At 32.8% G+C, this 17,081-nt stretch overlaps 2 protein-coding genes across 4 annotated transcripts; both read left to right on the forward strand.

The window, feature by feature from the left end:
• The first annotated feature begins 1,424 nt into the window (after positions 1 to 1,424).
• Positions 1,425 to 9,684, forward strand: LOC107397947 (sodium-coupled monocarboxylate transporter 1). Of its 3 annotated transcripts, none has more exons than XM_015980085.2 (9): positions 1,425 to 1,647; positions 3,797 to 3,959; positions 4,013 to 4,214; positions 4,255 to 4,532; positions 4,587 to 4,654; positions 4,701 to 4,855; positions 4,905 to 5,045; positions 8,394 to 8,612; positions 8,664 to 9,684. In XM_015980085.2, the coding sequence occupies exons 2-9, from the start codon at positions 3,857 to 3,859 to the stop codon at positions 9,472 to 9,474; spliced, it is 1,977 nt and encodes a 658-aa protein (XP_015835571.1). In that variant the 5' UTR covers positions 1,425 to 1,647; positions 3,797 to 3,856; the 3' UTR covers positions 9,475 to 9,684. The 3 variants fall into 3 exon arrangements, with proteins under 3 accessions (XP_015835571.1, XP_015835570.1, XP_015835572.1); XM_015980084.2 differs by having other exon boundaries at positions 1,426 to 1,647; positions 4,010 to 4,214; positions 8,664 to 9,682; XM_015980086.2 differs by lacking the exon at positions 1,425 to 1,647 and having other exon boundaries at positions 3,804 to 3,959; positions 4,003 to 4,214; positions 8,664 to 9,683.
• A 2,490-nt stretch (positions 9,685 to 12,174) lies between these two features.
• LOC662574 (ATP-binding cassette subfamily C member 4) lies at positions 12,175 to 16,735 on the forward strand. Its single transcript, XM_064356747.1, has 9 exons — positions 12,175 to 12,381; positions 12,430 to 12,660; positions 12,710 to 13,140; positions 13,194 to 13,350; positions 13,401 to 14,922; positions 14,974 to 15,124; positions 15,171 to 15,401; positions 15,455 to 16,404; positions 16,456 to 16,735. The coding sequence occupies exons 1-9, from the start codon at positions 12,293 to 12,295 to the stop codon at positions 16,495 to 16,497; spliced, it is 3,804 nt and encodes a 1,267-aa protein (XP_064212817.1). The 5' UTR covers positions 12,175 to 12,292; the 3' UTR covers positions 16,498 to 16,735.
• Positions 16,736 to 17,081: the final 346 nt, after the last annotated feature.

The raw sequence follows: 17,081 nt of genomic DNA on the forward strand, positions 1-17,081 counted from the left end.
TAAAGTGGAAACCAATCAATTTGAATTTTTGGACTCATTCAAAAATTTAATTGAAGGGGTAGTTTAAATTTTAAAGCAATCAATAAATAACAGAATTTGGGTAAAAAAATTGGCTGTAGCTCAACTCAATTGCCACAAATTTTTGTTCACAAAATACAAATTAGAACTGTTAAATAATTCGATTCAAAGTCCAGAAATTAAAAAAAGGAAAAACTGTTTGAAGCATTTAAATCACTAAAAATAAATAATAACGAAAATTTGAGTGGGCATATTAATACCTAATAGTTTTTTCTCCAACACAATTATTACAAATTTATTTTTTGATCCGGTCGTGAGCGAAAATTCCAGAACTGTGATAAAACCGGATTTTACTGATATAGCAATGGCAAACAATTCGCAAGTCCCCCTCTTTCGACTCCGGAGAGGTTGATATACCGCACAGCCAAATCCAAAATTTCATTTTTGACTAGTCCTAGAGACAGTAGAACAATGATTGGCCGCAAACTCCGAACTTTGGACCTTTTTTTAATTGTGTAAACACTTGCGTGTGTTAGGTCCACCTGCGAATATTTCCAATTCAAATCAATTTTTTGCCACATTCATCATTTTACATAAGTGTCAAGCCCCGAAAACGTGGCAAGCGGAATGCCATGCACATTTCAATTGATCCCAATCAGAAGAAATAATTAAAAGACGACGACTTCTCTGTTTTATTTTTATTGCTCTAGCTGGCTTAAGTCCGCACAACACAGGTTTTGCGTTGGTTTAATCTGGTTTTTACCGCCAAATTAAGATTTATCCGGTACTGCCTTTCCTTAGGGGACACTTTTCCGTTAAAGTGTGTTTGTTTTCAAGCTGGATTTTTTTCAAATTCATAATGGATTTATCAAGACTGGTTATTCATTTTACACGCGGCATGTGTGCAGAAATCTGAAAAATGTAGTTAGAACCAGATAAAAATGACGCAACTCCTGGTGCTTATAGTTTTGAGAAAAGGATTAATGAAATTGTTCTTGATTTCAATAAAACTGTTGTTTTCCCACATGTGATAATTGAAAAGGCTTCGTGATGGGGCCAAATTTAGAAACGGTGACCGCCTTGTCATTAGCTTGAATGAGTATGACCGGAGTTTTTCTACAAACAAAAAAAAAACAGCAATTTGAGACTAGCCTATTTTTGGTAAATATTTTCAAACTGGCAAAACCCATGTCTTATTCAAAAAACTTGCTACAAACATGTTATTCGCACTCCTAAGTTACGTAAGAAAAAGAAAAATTCTTAAATTAAATTAAGTCCCAAAAAGCCTCAAATTAAGCAATATCAAGGTTACAAATTGTTTAAAAGCAATTTTTTGTATCATGAAACTTCCAATATTTTATCCCTTCTCCCAATAGTGAATTAATTACCAACATATTTATTGGTGGTAGACTCTGGTAAATTTTCAGTCCTCCGTGCAAGTGGAAGCTACTTTAATTTTGATCAGTGCCTTTCAGTGGTTTGAAGTGTTAAAAATTTTTTCGTACAGTTGTTCGAATGAAATACAGAAGTCGATCTAATCGACAAATCATTCAAATCCAGTTTAGAAGTTTCTTGAGGTGAAGACTGAAGACAGTTTATAACGAAATAAAGTTAAGGTTGTGCCAAATAGTAAGTATTGAAATGTTTTTTGATTAAATAGCTTTGTTAATGTTTATTAAAAATTGGTCAAAATCTAGATAAATTAATTTTGAACAAACTTTTATTTACGAAAACAATTTTCAAACTTAAAAAACCTAAACAGGATCTTTTCGTAAATAACTAATTCAGATTCTAGAAAAAGTAGCTAACTATTTTTGTGTTTGAAATGAGAGAAAGTCGCTCAAAAAAATTGGTTCACCTATTTTTTTTTCTTTATCACAAGTGAAAAATAGAAGAGAGTTTCTATAAGAAAGCTTAGATGTAGAACTATGTATCTTCAGAAGTATTTTTGAAGTATCTCCGAAAACGAATAATCCTAATCACCCAGTTATTACATAGATAAATTGTTGTTATTTCTAATTATTTTAAAAAAATTACAAATAAAATAAAATAGAAAATATTATAAGAGTTATTCAAAATTTTACGATTTCTGGGATTGTTCTAAAGCCGAGAATGTTTAAAATATGTTTTGTGCGATAAATACGTAAAAAAAATACGATTTTTCTACAGTAAATGCTAAACTATTTTTTATCAACTCTTTTGAGTGAATTAAATAGCACTTTAATTGCCAGGCTAGGAGAAAAAATTAGATTCACTTTATTCAATTACTAAAATAAATTTACAAATTCCAACTCATTAGTTTGAAGGGTCAGCAAAAACTGTCTTCCCTTATACTTGGAGTCCAGCTATAGAACAAAATGTTGTATTATACACTTGTGAAATAAGTTCACTCGTAACTTAGTCACTCTTGGACTTAACCTATGCACTCGTAAATTTTATAACTACTGTAATGAATTGTAGATTTTTTTTTTAACAAATTTACTTACATAGAGAAAAAAAAGTAGTTAATAGCAAACGCTGAATTTAGTTTAAAGTGAAATAATTGAGGATTTTTTTTGGAAATGATTGGCTTGCACCAACGAAAAGACAAATAAAACAATTATTTTCAAGTGCGAGTTTCTACTCTTTGAGAGAAGGCTAAAAAAATAAATATGTTGTTTGCAAATTTAATTAATTATCAAACAACATACAGCTAAAGGCGGATTCTTATTTCATTTTGTTTATTGTGACAATTTTGGCGAAGTTATTACGTTTCTGCGTTAAAAACGTGCTAATAAAACGTAAAAATTAAAAAAAAATTTTTAGGTAAAAAAATCAAAAACGTGTAGAATAACGTAAAAATAACACCATTTCGGTTTAACAAAAAGGTCAAATTAATAAGTTATTTAGTTTCTAATTAATTAATTATTTAATTACTTAATTAATTAATAATAATAATAATAATAAAAGCCTTTATTAGGTAAAAAATGTGAGGAGGCAAAGTGTAGCTTATACGGTTGATGCAAAATTATATATTTTAATGTGAGATTAAATTTGCCGTATAATGAACAAAATTAAAGATTAATTAAATTCTTCTACAATTTTTCACCTTATTCTTAATAATTTTTACAAAATAATAATGTTTCTTCATCAAAAAAAAATCAAGAAGATTTGAAAAATCTTTTTTCCTCAGTTTTTTTGTGGTTTTTTAGCTTATTATTTGGGTAATAAATAATAATAATAATAAGAAATAAATTCAAAAACTCCTTTTTCGACCAAATTTTGTCATTTTTCAGAATATTCTTGACGAATTTTTGCCTAAAAACAAACTAAATCGACTGAAACGCGCAAACTAACATCAATTTCATTGTCTTTTTGTAATTTTGAGACGTGTTTAGTCAAAATACCACCACTTTTGACTTATTTTGTGAAGTTTAGACGTTATTTGATCAAATCCTGTAAAATAACTGAGTATCTGATTCAAAAATGCACAGTAGGCGTTTGTTTATAGACGCGTCATTTTCATTTAGAATGACTGTACAACTAAAAGAATTACTTTTTAATGAATATTTTATTTTAAAACGAACACTTAATGGGTGTTAAAGCCAAATATTTTTTGTAGTTATGTTAATGAAAAACCTGTCTGATGTTATGGTTTATAGTTTCAGTTACATAAAATTTTATAAGTATATTTGCCTGTTAAATTAAAAAATAAAACTGTGTTACAATTTTCAAGCGACATCCTTCAAATAAGAATATTTAGGAAAACAAGACTATTAATCACCAAATTAATTTCTAGGTATTAAACGCTAATTTATTATAAGAAGAATATTTATTATAATTTATTTGGAAGACAAAAATGAAGTTCAACGGTAGTCTTTATTCTCGATTAAAACTAGCGATATTTCTCGTCTTGGTGATTTCCCATTTAAGTGAAGGAACAAACAATGATACAAAACAAGGTAAGTGTAAACTTACTACAACAGTAAGCACCTAACAGAACAGTCTTTAGAAGAAACTCAATGTGAAGAAAACGGAAAACCCAAAAACACATTTTCCTGGCCCGACTATTTAGTCCTCGGCACAATGCTGCTCGTTTCCTGCGGAATCGGCGTTTTTTACGGTTTCATCGGCGAAAAACACTCCTCCAGTGACGACTTCCTGCTGGGTGGAAGCTCAATGGGCACCTTCCCCATGGCCATGTCGCTGGCAGCGAGGTAATACGCAAGCTTCCAAACCCACTCATTTCTGTTAAAGTTTTATCACAGCCATCGAACTGCTAGGAAATCCTGCAGAAATGTACAACTACGGGACCCAGTTTTTGATGATTTGCTGCGCTTTTATCCTGGTGGTGCCACTAACGGCCCGCTTTTACCTCCCTTTGTTTATGGAACTGCGGCTTACTAGCAGTTATGAATATTTTTCGCTACGGTTTAACCCTTCGGTTAGGTATTTTGCGAGCGGACTTTATATCCTGCAAATGGTTTTGTATATGAGTGTTGCGGTCTATGCTCCGGCTTTGGCTCTAAGTCATGGTAATTAATAATGTTATTAATGATTGAGTGATTCAATCAAGAGTTTTATTTCAGTAACCGGTTTGAACGTGTACGTGGCGGTAAGTGTAGTTTACATCGTTTGCATATTTTACGCGTCTCAGGTAAGTCGAAATCAATCAAAGGCAAAATCATAGTTTATTGCTCTAGGGAGGAATGAAAGCTGTTATTATCGCTGATACGTTCCAAGCCGGTGTTTTGATCGGTTCCATTCTACTCATCTTGTATTTGGGCGAGAAATTCGTTGGAGGAACCGGAGTTATTTGGTCGCATAATTACAACACCGGACGATTAGAAATATTCAAGTTGGTCTAACTTTTGATTTTTTTTCGTCTCTATAAATTTAAATTTCAGTCTGAATCCTGATCCCACAATACGGCACAGCTTTTGGTCAGTGGTTATTGGCGGAACTTTCTACTGGATGACGATGTTTTGTTCAAATCAAGCCTCGATTCAGAAATATTTATCAGTGGAAAACATCAACCAAGTTAAAACGTTAGTACAACTCGCCGTAAAACACCAATAAATTCATGTGGATATTTTTTTAATTTACAACAATTTAAAATATCAGTAATCAAATCACAATGAACGGATGCTTGATGTGTTTTCAAATGTGAATTGCACTATCGCAGTGTCAGCAGAACTACAGAATCTTTACAGAATCATTACAGACTGAAATATTTTGGTAAATCTTTTAAAAACTTTGATAATATTGCTGACGCCCACTAATTTAACTTTCGGAAGGCTAACTACCCTCATGTAGTTACGCAAGGATTGGGCATTTTTAGAAAATATCACTAATGTAAATTACGATTGTGACACGTTTTACAAAACACTTCATAATGGTTTTAAACAATCTGTTCCACTGTATCATTCTTAAATGATTAAAGTTAATTAAAGTAATTAAAGTTAACTGGAACACCTAGGGCCGGTTTACAGAAAGCGAAATTAAGATTTAATTCAAAATTAAACTAATTCGAATTAAGTTGCCATTTAAAATGCATTGACAAATGTCAAGTTAATCGCGTTTAAAAATTTAATTGCGATTAAAATGTTCTGTAAACCGGCTCCTAATTTTTTGTTTTTCTTTCAAAGATTCTTAATTGTCTATATAAAAACATAACTCATGTTTCAAATGCCCAAGTTAATAACTAAAAAGATATAAAGATTTTTGATCTAATTTGGTACATTTTTGAGTTTTGTGAAGGAATCTTGCGAAACAATTGAGTTTTTCCTGAAAAACATGCGTGTTTGAGTTTGAATACAAACTAATTGTGAGAATCAATCTTTGTTAAAAACTTATCCACGATTTTTGAACCCAAGTGTAATAGAAAACTTGAAATTTTTTTAGGAAACAGCAAAATTCCAAATGGATTACAAAATAATCAAACAATTTTTTACTCAGTTTTAGTCGCCTTATGATTGCTTTGTTCTAAAGTAAAGTTAAAGTTTTAAAATTAAAAAATAATTTAATATGGAATTGAGTATCTATGAATATTTTGAAAAATTAAGTTCAAATTAAGTTCAAAAACTGACAAGAGAACTTTAACTTTGATAAACTAAAAACACAAAAAACTAAAAAATATTGAGACTGAAAGAGTGATAATTAAAAACTATGAAACTGCAAAGTAAGAACATTAATAAGATAAAAGAATGAAATTACTTTAGATGAAAGTAAAAAATTGAAAAAAGAGTCTTGTTTTAAATTAGAAACGTTTAACATGACTGTAGGATGTTTAAAACTCTTTCAACTTTAATTTGTCTTCAGTACATCGACCGTTTTAGTAGACAATACATCTGAACAAATAATTACGTTGTTTACTTGGGAATTTTAAAAAACAAATTATCACTATTTAATTAGAGAAGTAAAACCTTACTATACTTAAAAAACTAACACATTAAATAATTACTCATCATTAATCATTTTGAACTTATTTATTATTTATTATTATTACTGTGCCAACGTCACATTTTCGCTAAAAGTAAGTTGTTATAAATTATTCATGCGCTTCATACGTAATGTATTTAGTTTAAATTAGAGATCTAATCATTAATAACTATTTTACATTTTTATCAACCTTCTTTAAAAAAATAATTCGGTAAAATGCGACGTTTTAATTTTTATAGTTTTTTGAAACAGCTATTACAAAGTTATTGACTTTGTAAAAATTTACCAAATGTGTATTTATTAAGCATAAAGATTTTATAAACTGTTGTTCTAAATATGCATTGAATAACAAAATATTTAATTTAAAATTGTCCCTTTAAATTTTAAAATCTATAAAATCAAATTCCAAATTTGAAATTTTTTTCGTGTAGAAACCCGGAAGTGAAGTTACGAATTTTAGTAACTTCTACCTTTATTTTTATTTTAAAAAATTGCTTCAAGATACAGAGATAGATAGATAGAATATATAGATGGGAAATACAGAGAAAATACTCGCTTTGTGTACAAAAGTATTGATTAATAAAAACTGTGTATTAAACGGCATTTTTGTTAATCATTCATACGCCAAGAAAATCCAACAAGAAATATTAAAGTACTGTATCTCGTAAACGAATGGAGATTCCATTTTGCGACTTATTGTGTAGTTTATATACTTTAGGATATTTTTAAAAATAGAAATATGTGAAAAAATGGTCCAAGTTACTAAACTTTGGTTTTCTACACAAAAAATTTCAAATTTTAAATCTAATTTCAGGATTTAAAAAACAGTGAATTTTCTGTATAAAGCACTATTTTAATATTTTGTTATGCATTAGTTATTTGAATAACAGTTTCCAAAAACTCTGTGTCTTATATTTCGTTAATTATTTAGAAGTGAATAATTTCGGAGATAAGTCTCATATACAGGAAACCATTATGTATTTACAACCATGCTTTGTAGAAGAACAATTATCCCGAATATGATCGAATTTCAGGCTGTCGTTTTTTTTTCGTTTCCTAGTTTAAAACACTGCAAACTGCAGGTTTAACTAGTCAAACTTGAGTAGGAGCCTAGATGCAAGTATTTTTATGTAACACATTTTACTACCAATACCTTAATAATAAATCAGAGACGTTTCCTGTAATTTGTAAAAATGCGTGAATTATTACTCCTCGATCGGTATAGAAAAGCAATGTCATTGCCATTAAAACGAGTGCTTATCTTAAAAATAAAAAGTCATGGTTGGTTGTCTCAAATAATGATTTCTTATTTAAGACCTTTTTATCTATCAACATTTTGCATGGATACCTGGGGATGGAAAAATTCCGAAAGCGCTATTAGAAATACACAAGCCTTTTATATTTGAGAGGGAAGACTTTGCGTTAACTTCTTTTATTCCTTCAATCTAGAGTCCACACCCAGAAATTTTTTGAAGTTTTTCTGTTACCTTTTGATGGTCTGAACCCAGAAAGAAGTATAAGTTGGTCTATTTTACTAAGTCGTTTTGACTAAATATAAATATAAATATAAATATAAATATAAATATAAATATAAATATAAATATAAATATAAATATAAATATAAATATAAATATAAATATAAATATAAATATAAATATAAATATAAATATAAATATAAATATAAATATAAATATAAATATAAATATAAAAAAAATAAAATAAAATTCACCGTATTCTAGTACCCAGACCTAAGACCCGTCATAATTTAAGTTTTTATTGTTCATCAAATAATCACCGATATCTATCACGTGTAGCCACTTTATTATCATTATCAGTTGAACGTGATTTCCTTTATTTAAATCAGAATTTCATAATATTATCGTTAGTTGTTACTAAGTTTGATATTTGAAATTAAATTTTTATCTATAAATCTACAAAGTTTTAATTTTTTGCAGGGCCTTGTGGACGTCATGCTTCGGCCTTATTTTAATATACGTTATAAATTTCTACACGGGGATGATCATGGTGGCACATTACCAAAACTGCGACCCGATCAAATCGGGCGAAATTTCTGCAACCGACCAGATTTTGCCACTTTACGTCATGTCAGAAATGGGGCATTTCAAAGGCGTTGCAGGATTTTTCGTTGCGGGGATTTTTGCAGCCAGTTTAGGGTAAATTACCACCCTATAATTTGGCCCCTAATAATTTATTTAAAATTCTAGCACCGTGGCTTCGGCCCTCAACAGCCTGGCAGCCGTCACGATCCAGGATTTCGTCTGCGGTGCTTTTAAGATCGTCCTGCACGAAACCAAGGGCGCCTTTTGGGCCAAATCAATTTCTGCAATGTACGGGGCAATTAGTTTTGTCTTGGTTTTTGTGGTGGCCCAGTTGGGGAGCATTATGCAGGTTGCGATTAGTTTCAACGGAATGGTCGGGGGTGTGACCCTCGGGTTGTTCTCCCTGGGGATGTTTTTCCCGTGGGCAAGCTCCAAGGGCGCACTTTTGGGGAGTATGATCGCTGTGTGTGTGATCAGTGTGATGTGTGTTGGGCAACAAATTGCCATCGCCAATGGGGATTTGGTGGAGGAATCCAAACCCACCACTGTTGATAACTGTACCTGTTTTAACGCAAGTCTTTCGCACGAAAACCTCGATGGAAAAGTGGCCTCAAGTTCGGTTTTTTTCCTGTTTCGAATATCGTACATTTGGTATTCGGCTTTGGGTTTTGCGATGACGGTCTTGATCGGCTTGGTGTCATCGCTTCTGGTTGGGTGTAGTGATCCGCATGAAACTGACTGGAATTTGGTTTCGCCGCCTATTAAAAACCTTTTATTTTCCCTCTCCAATAAAACTAAAGAAAGGTTGAATCTTCCATTAAAAATCAACAGCAAGAAGACGCAAAAAAATACCTTTGTTGGCGTTTTTAACATGGCTTTGGACATTAACGATGAAACGAAACCGAAAGACAGTGAAAAGAGGAGCGAAAAGGTGCGAAAAATTTCAGCACCTTCGAGTTTTCTAGTGACATCTTAGCACCTTATCTCCAAACTCGCTAGTATTACGTTTGTAACATAAGTTCAAATAAGAGTATTATTTTTAATAACACACTGTTGACAGTATTTTTGTGTGTAAATAGTTAAAATAAGTTGATTCTGTTGGACAATAATTTATACATACATATCTAGCTTATTTTTAGTGTACTTACTGAAAAGTTTTGTTCAATTGTATGAATAAAGCCTTGAAAAAACTGCTGTGTTTTTTTGTTTTAAATTAAATTAAGAATTTTTAGTTTTCTTGATGTGGAAGCTTGGCTATACCTTAGATTAAAAATATTTTAAAAAATTAAAAAAATCTCCACTCTTATTTCTGTGCTTTTAACGAAAATGTGCTCTAGCGGACTGAAGAGCTTATGCGCCATTTTGTCTACCGACACCTTATATGCGTGTTAAGTTTTACAAAAAAACATTTTAGGTAGTTGCTGTTATTTTCCTAGTCACAAAATTTTTGGTTTCTTGAACGCTTTATCGTTAGATATTTTTTATCGGTTGGATAGTTGCTAAGGTGGAGATGATTAATGTTTTCATAGAAATTATGGAATAGTAATTATTTATAGATTTATAAATTTTTAAATACGTTACATAAACTGTCACATTTACGCCTTATAAAATAATCTAGGGGAGAGTAGCGTAATACGATCCCCCTAAGAGAAAACACCTCCTGGAGATGGTATTATAATATGTTAAATTTTTGGACCTATGGTATAAAATAATTTTTATGTTTATTTTTACTAGATTTTGGGATCAACTTGTATCTTCTTTAAAAACAATGCATTTGGATTTGTGAATACCTTCAATCTTATTAGAAGAAAATTTATTAAAAAAAACTGTAAAGTATCCTACTTTTTACCGAGCTTTTACTATAGGTATTAAAAAAAAATAAAACACAAAAATCGGCGTTTGCTATTAAAAATCTACTTTTTGTCTATATGCATATGACCTTTTTCAGAATTTTTCTATAATATATTATAACAAACCTTATTCAATTAAAAATATTAAAATACTCCTATTAATTAAACGAAAATTTATGGTTTCTAATCCCGATCTCAAGCAAGCGATAATAAATGACCCTTTCAGTAAGAAAGAAGCAGAAAAAATTGTTGTTAGTACTATAATTACGTTTATTTTATTTTACTAATTATTTTGAGGCTAACGTTATTTTTTCACGTATTTTTTTCCATAAAATATCTTTAAGCATAGTTTGTTTTAGAGTGAAAAAAAATAAGAAATAGTATAATATTAATTTATTAGAACTATAGAAAAATTAAAAAAAAAAGATGCATAGAGAAAAATACTTTTACTATACCGGGTGCTCAAAAACCGGCGCACCAACTCAATGGAGTGTGGTGGTGAATTGCCTACATATATAGGTAAAAATAGTAAAAAAATTCATTGTATTTTAAAGTTATAAATAAATAACGAATTAAAAAAAATAATATGTGGCAACGTTGTCTAAAAGTCGTGATCGCAATAGAACTTGATCAACAATAAAAATAAATTATTTTTGAAACGTTTCCTAGGAAATAATTCACAGTGTTGGCACATCTACAAACCGTGATTTTTTTGATGAATTTTAATTTTTTTAAATTAAAAAAACTCCTAAAGTCTGCTAGTAAATTTAAAAATAATTATTCTTCATTTAGTTAGGGAACGATTACTTAGTGCGAAACATAATAATCTTAAAAAATAATGAAAACTGAAGAAGTTAACAAAATAAATTTGCAGCTCCAGATTTTTTTAAATATGGCTTTAGAAATTTTTTCAAGATTTTTCCCCGTGATCTACACATGCTTCTCAACAACGTACCACTGAGTTGGTGCGCCAGTTTTTGAGCACCCTGTATAGACTCACCTTGTACCTTACTGAGAAACATTAGAAATGCAATTTAAAATATTTATCTCTTCTTTTAAACGCAATTTAATAAAAATTTGAAGATTTTTTGAAACCTGTTACAAAAAAAATGTTGAGAAATTCTTGTACTATAGGTACATTCGTTATGCCATTGTTATTCAGATCATATATATCAATGAATTTATTGTAAAACTCTCTACTAAAAGGAACCGTGAAATTATTTAAACTATAGCTGTCTTTAGAGTTAATAAAGATCACTGCTTATTTAATACTTAATAATAGTAAGTGACATTTTTGCTTCTCTCTTAAACCATTTTCTTGGAACAATTAGTTAGTAGCCAAGTTTTTAACGCAAGTTAAAAAAATCTGACCAATTTTTCTACGATTCAGAAACACATTACTGCATTACTCACAGATATATGAACAAGTTTTCTTTATTTGTATAATAAACTACTATATTCTTCTGACGTGTTATTTTGGTAAATTTTTTGGTCAGTAGACGATCTAATGAGTAGCGGAAAGTGAGAGAATTCCGTTACTTTAGAAACAAATTTGTATTTGGATTACAGAAACCAATAGAAGATAAATGAAGAGATAAAACAAAAGTTGGAACACTACTTTATAAAAAAGTTTACCTAAAATAAAACAAACTTTGGTTTTTTTACAAAAAATTAAAACATAAAATACAGTTTCAAAATCGGTATTACCTACCCCAATTATGCGTGAAATGGGCAATACCTATTGCTTATTGCGCATCGTGACATCATGTGGCGTAATTTTGAATGCTTCAAACCTGTATTTGAAATATGTAGATAAACAAATTCATTATTTTATTGTTCTGTTTATTTCCAACAAGCTAGCGATAGAACCGCAGTATCAAACCAGACCTTGAATTGTGTACATGTGCGAACTGTTGCAAATAATAATATTTAGTAGTGATTGAAATGGAGGACAACGAACGCAAAAATTTGAAAGCCCTCACAAAAGTGCACCCAAAAGAAAAAGCAAACTTTCTTTCTACTCTGTTCTTCTGGTAAGTTATAAGTAGATCACGGTTACAAAACTGAAATTATGAAACCAGTTGGGCTCTCCCGACCTTCGTCAAGGGTTTGAAAAAGGACCTCGACGATGATGACCTTTGCCTCCTCAAAGCGCACGAGTCCAAAGCCTTAGCCGACAGAATGGGCCTCGTTTGGCAAAAGGAAAAAAACAAACACGAAATCCCTTCATTGGGAAAAGTGATAATCAAAGCGTTTTATCGAGAAATTATCTTCTACGCCTGTTTCCTGATAATACAGGAGCTAGTCCTCAAGTGAGTCCCAAATGAAATTTGAAAGTCGTATTTCTAGTTACATTTTTAGGATGGCGCAACCTTTACTCGTTGGAAAACTCCTGGAATATTACGCCCCCAATCAGCTAAACGTTACGAAGGACATGGCTTACGTGTACGCTTTTACGCTGATTTTGTTCATCTTCTCCAATATTCTTATCCAACATTGGTGCTATTTGGGACTGAATCACCTCGCCATGAAGATGCAAATTGCTTGCCGATCGCTCATTTATCGGAAAGCTTTGACGCTGAACAAAAACGCTTTGATGAAAAGCACTGTGGGCCAGATGGTTAATCTAATGTCCAGTGACGTGCATACTTTTGGTTACATCTGTTTACACATGCACCAAATGATTCTAGCACCGATTCAAGCTGTGATTGTTCTGTATCTGCTCTACTCGACCGTCAACGGAGCAGCGATGGTCGGTGTTGGACTGCTCATGGCTATTGTCCCCATCCAACGTAAGCAGAAACTTGAAAACCTCTAGTTGTTATTAAAATTAAAATTTCTTTAGTTTATATGGGCAAACTGATGTCGTTTTATCGCCGCAGAACGGCCCAAAAGACCGATAACCGAATTCGCCTAATGAACGAGATAATCTGCGGCATAAAAATAATAAAGATGTTCACTTGGGAAAAACCGTTTTCGAAACTGGTTGAAATGGCTCGAAGGTGCGTTTTGTACAATTAAGCACCCAAAAACTAACAATTCGTTTTTCCAGATTGGAGCTTCACGAAATTAAATCAATCGCTTATCTCCGAGCGGTTTTTCGCTCTGTTAATGCGTGTCTCACACCTCTGTCAATTTTTTTATGCGTTTTGACCTACATTTTGAGCGGTAACACCCTCCAAGCGCAGTATGTGTTTGTTGTAACTTCGTTTTATGGAACGATACGCCAGACTTTAACGTTACATTTCCCCCGGTGTATTGCTTTCTTGGCGGAAATCGACGTTTCCCTCGGACGAATACAAAACTTTCTATTAGCTGAAGAGACACAAAAAATGAGTAGTGAATTGAAGACAGATGATGTGAGGGTTGTTTTATCTGAAGCTAGTTTTAAATGGACAGACTTTTCGGATAATGGTTTGTCCGATGTATCATTTTCTGTAAATGGTGGCGAATTGGTGGCTGTAATTGGTCGTGTCGGAAGTGGCAAAAGCACCCTTTTGCAATCGATTCTTCGAGAAATTGATTTATCTAAAGGAGAGTTGGTTGTGAGCGGATCGGTTTCTTACGCTGCGCAAGAACCGTGGATTTTCTCGTCCAGTATCAGGCAAAACATACTGTTTGGCGAAAAAATGAATTTTGAAAGGTACAAGGAAGTGGTCAAGGTTTGCGCTTTGGAAAAAGACTTCAACTTGTTTCCTTACGGAGACAGGACTATTGTAGGTGAAAAGGGGGTGATGTTGAGCGGGGGTCAGAAAGCTCGAGTAAGTCTAGCGCGGGCTATCTACAAAGACGCTGATATCTATTTGTTAGATGATCCTCTATCGGCAGTCGACACACACGTGGGAAAGCAACTCTTCGATCAGTGTATTTTGGGTTTTTTGAAAGACAAAGCCCGGGTTTTGGTAACACACCAAATCCAATACCTTGGTAAAGTTGATGAAATTTATTTGCTTGACCGGGGACAAGTCACTCTAAGGGGTACTTATGACGAGCTTAAGAATCACAAAAACTTTGCTAAATTGCTCGCCGAAGTCGAGCAAACACCGCACGAAGATTGCGTCCAAGAAAAACACTCAGTTGCGATCGCAGATACGTCCGAATTACCCACTGAGGTAAAGGAACAGCGCAGTTCGGGCACAGTTTCGAAAAAAGTTTATTCACATTATTTTCTCGCAGGAAACAGTCGCATTTTCCCGTCTTTTGTATTACTCACGTTTGTTGTAACACAGATTGCATCGAGCTGTGTTGATTATTTCCTCACTTTTTGGGTGAATCTTGAGCAAAAACGGCTCGAGGACACCAATACTGAGTTTTATACAAACAACACCCTTCTGTACACGTATGTGTTCCTAATTCTTTCTTTCACGTTCATGGTTTTAGTGAACTCAGTCTGTTTCGTTAAATTCTCAATAAACACTTGCAAGAAATTGCACGAGAAAATGTTTGCCCAAATATTAAATGCCACGATGAGGTTTTTCAATACGAATCCTTCAGGACGTGTCCTTAATCGATTTTCAAAAGACACGAGTCTGGTTGATGAAAGTGTACCATCGTGTCTGACAGACACTATAAATGTAAGTTTTGTTTTTAAACTGTTGAAGTTTTTCTTAAGTTTTTTGTTGCAGATTGCTTTAAACGTAGTTGCTATAACTCTTGTGATTTCATCGGTAAATACATGGATTATAATACCAACAGTTGTTATTTTCGGACTATTCTACGGTTACAAAATCATATATCTGGCCACTAGCCGAAATTTGAAACGAATCGAAGGGACTGGTAAGTAAAAATCGAAAAGAAAAACAAATCTTTAACTAAATTTTAGCCCGAAGTCCCATGTTTTCACACCTGACGGCTTCACTACAAGGACTAGCAACAATTCGAGCTTTTAACGCTGAAAACGTGTTACAACAAGAGTTCGACAACATCCAGAACCACCACAGCGCGGCTTTGTACATGTACATAGCTTGTAGCCGAACTTTTTCCTTTTGGTTGGACGTAAACTGTATTATTTATGTCGCAATCGTAATTTTGAGTTTCCTATTTATTGGAACAGGTAGGTAATCAAATAGTTTCGCTCCTTCCTTAATAATAAATTCGACTCTTTAGAAAAATACGGTGGAAATGTTGGTCTTGCCATCACACAGTCAATCGCTTTGACTGGAATGTTGCAAAGAGGGATCCGACAGTGGAGCGACTTAGAAAACCAGATGACTTCAGTCGAACGCATCTACGAGTACACTCAATTGCCCTCTGAGCCAGATCACGGCACAAAAATCGCGCCTAAAGGCTGGCCCTCGGCCGGAAACATCGATTTTAACGACGTTTCAATGAAATATTCTCTCGATGGTCCTTACGTTCTCAAAAATTTGAACTGTCGGATCGCTTCAAGCGAAAAAATTGGGATTGTAGGTCAAACAGGCGCCGGGAAGTCGTCCCTAATCTCGGCGTTGTTTCGCCTAGCCTTCGCCGAAGGCAAAATCACAATCGACGGTGTCGAAACCAGCGAAATCCCTCTAAATCAATTGCGATCAGCAATCTCTATAATCCCCCAAGAAGCTGTGCTGTTTTACGGCACTTTGCGTAAAAATCTAGACCCGTTTGATAAATTCAGCGACGAAGAACTGTGGAATGCTTTGGATCAAGTTGAACTAAAACCGACTATTTTGAAATTAGCTGCCGGGCTTTCGAGCGCTGTTTCGGAAGAAGGGTCAAATTTTAGCGTCGGAGAGAAACAGCTCTTGTGTATGGCCAGAGCGATTCTCCACCGAAACAGAATTTTGATTTTAGACGAAGCTACGGCCAATGTTGATTTGCAAACCGATGAGTTGATCCAGAAAACTATAAGGAGGAAGTTTCGGGATTGTACGGTTTTGACGATCGCTCATCGGTTGTTTACTGTCATTGATTCGGACAAAATTCTTGTTTTGGATAATGGGAGTATTGTAGAGATGGACCATCCCCATTTACTTTTGCAAAATACCGACGGAGTTTTTTACAATCTGGTCAAACAGACGGGAAGGGCTATGGCGGAAAATTTGACCAAAATGGCCCATGAAGTAAGTATTGTGTCCAGTGAAGGCAAAACTGATTACTTGTTTTTTTTTCAGAACTACATGAAACGCAATTCTTTAAAGAAAATTATGCTATAATTAGGTGCAACAATATTTAGTTCAATAGAGCAAAATTCTATGCATTCTGTCATTTTTTATCAAAGATTTAGGTAAACAAGATGCAGCACACATATTATGTTTGAAGTGTGAGTACTTGCGTGGGTACTGATATTATTGTTATTGTAACATTTGAACAATATTGAATAAATGGTAATGAAAAATAATTATAGTTAACAAAAACTATTATTCTTAAATAAAATAAGCGCCTGCAAAATAATGTGACGTGTTTTTATTTTGTTGACTTCCTTTCACCCAATTTTCCTAACGTCTGAATGTATTGCAGCAGAAGAATAATTTTGTCGCAATTTGGATTTCGAATTATACCAAGCCCCATAAGAAAAAAGATGTAAACAATATAACACAAAAAAGAGTGTTTATTAAAAAAATATTTAGCTAGTTATTTATTTATAGAAAGTTATTTTTTTAATATTATTATCCTCTGTCTTTAAATTATCACTGGTTTGCATGAAAAGTGAGTTGCGATTTGGTGAAAGAAAATGAAAGATAATGGTGAAATTGATGCAGAGATCACAAAAAGTGCACAAAAAAGGTAAAAACTTTCA

This window comes from Tribolium castaneum, chromosome 5 (genome assembly GCF_031307605.1).
Source record: "Tribolium castaneum strain GA2 chromosome 5, icTriCast1.1, whole genome shotgun sequence".
Classification (NCBI taxonomy): Eukaryota; Metazoa; Arthropoda; class Insecta; order Coleoptera; family Tenebrionidae; genus Tribolium; species Tribolium castaneum.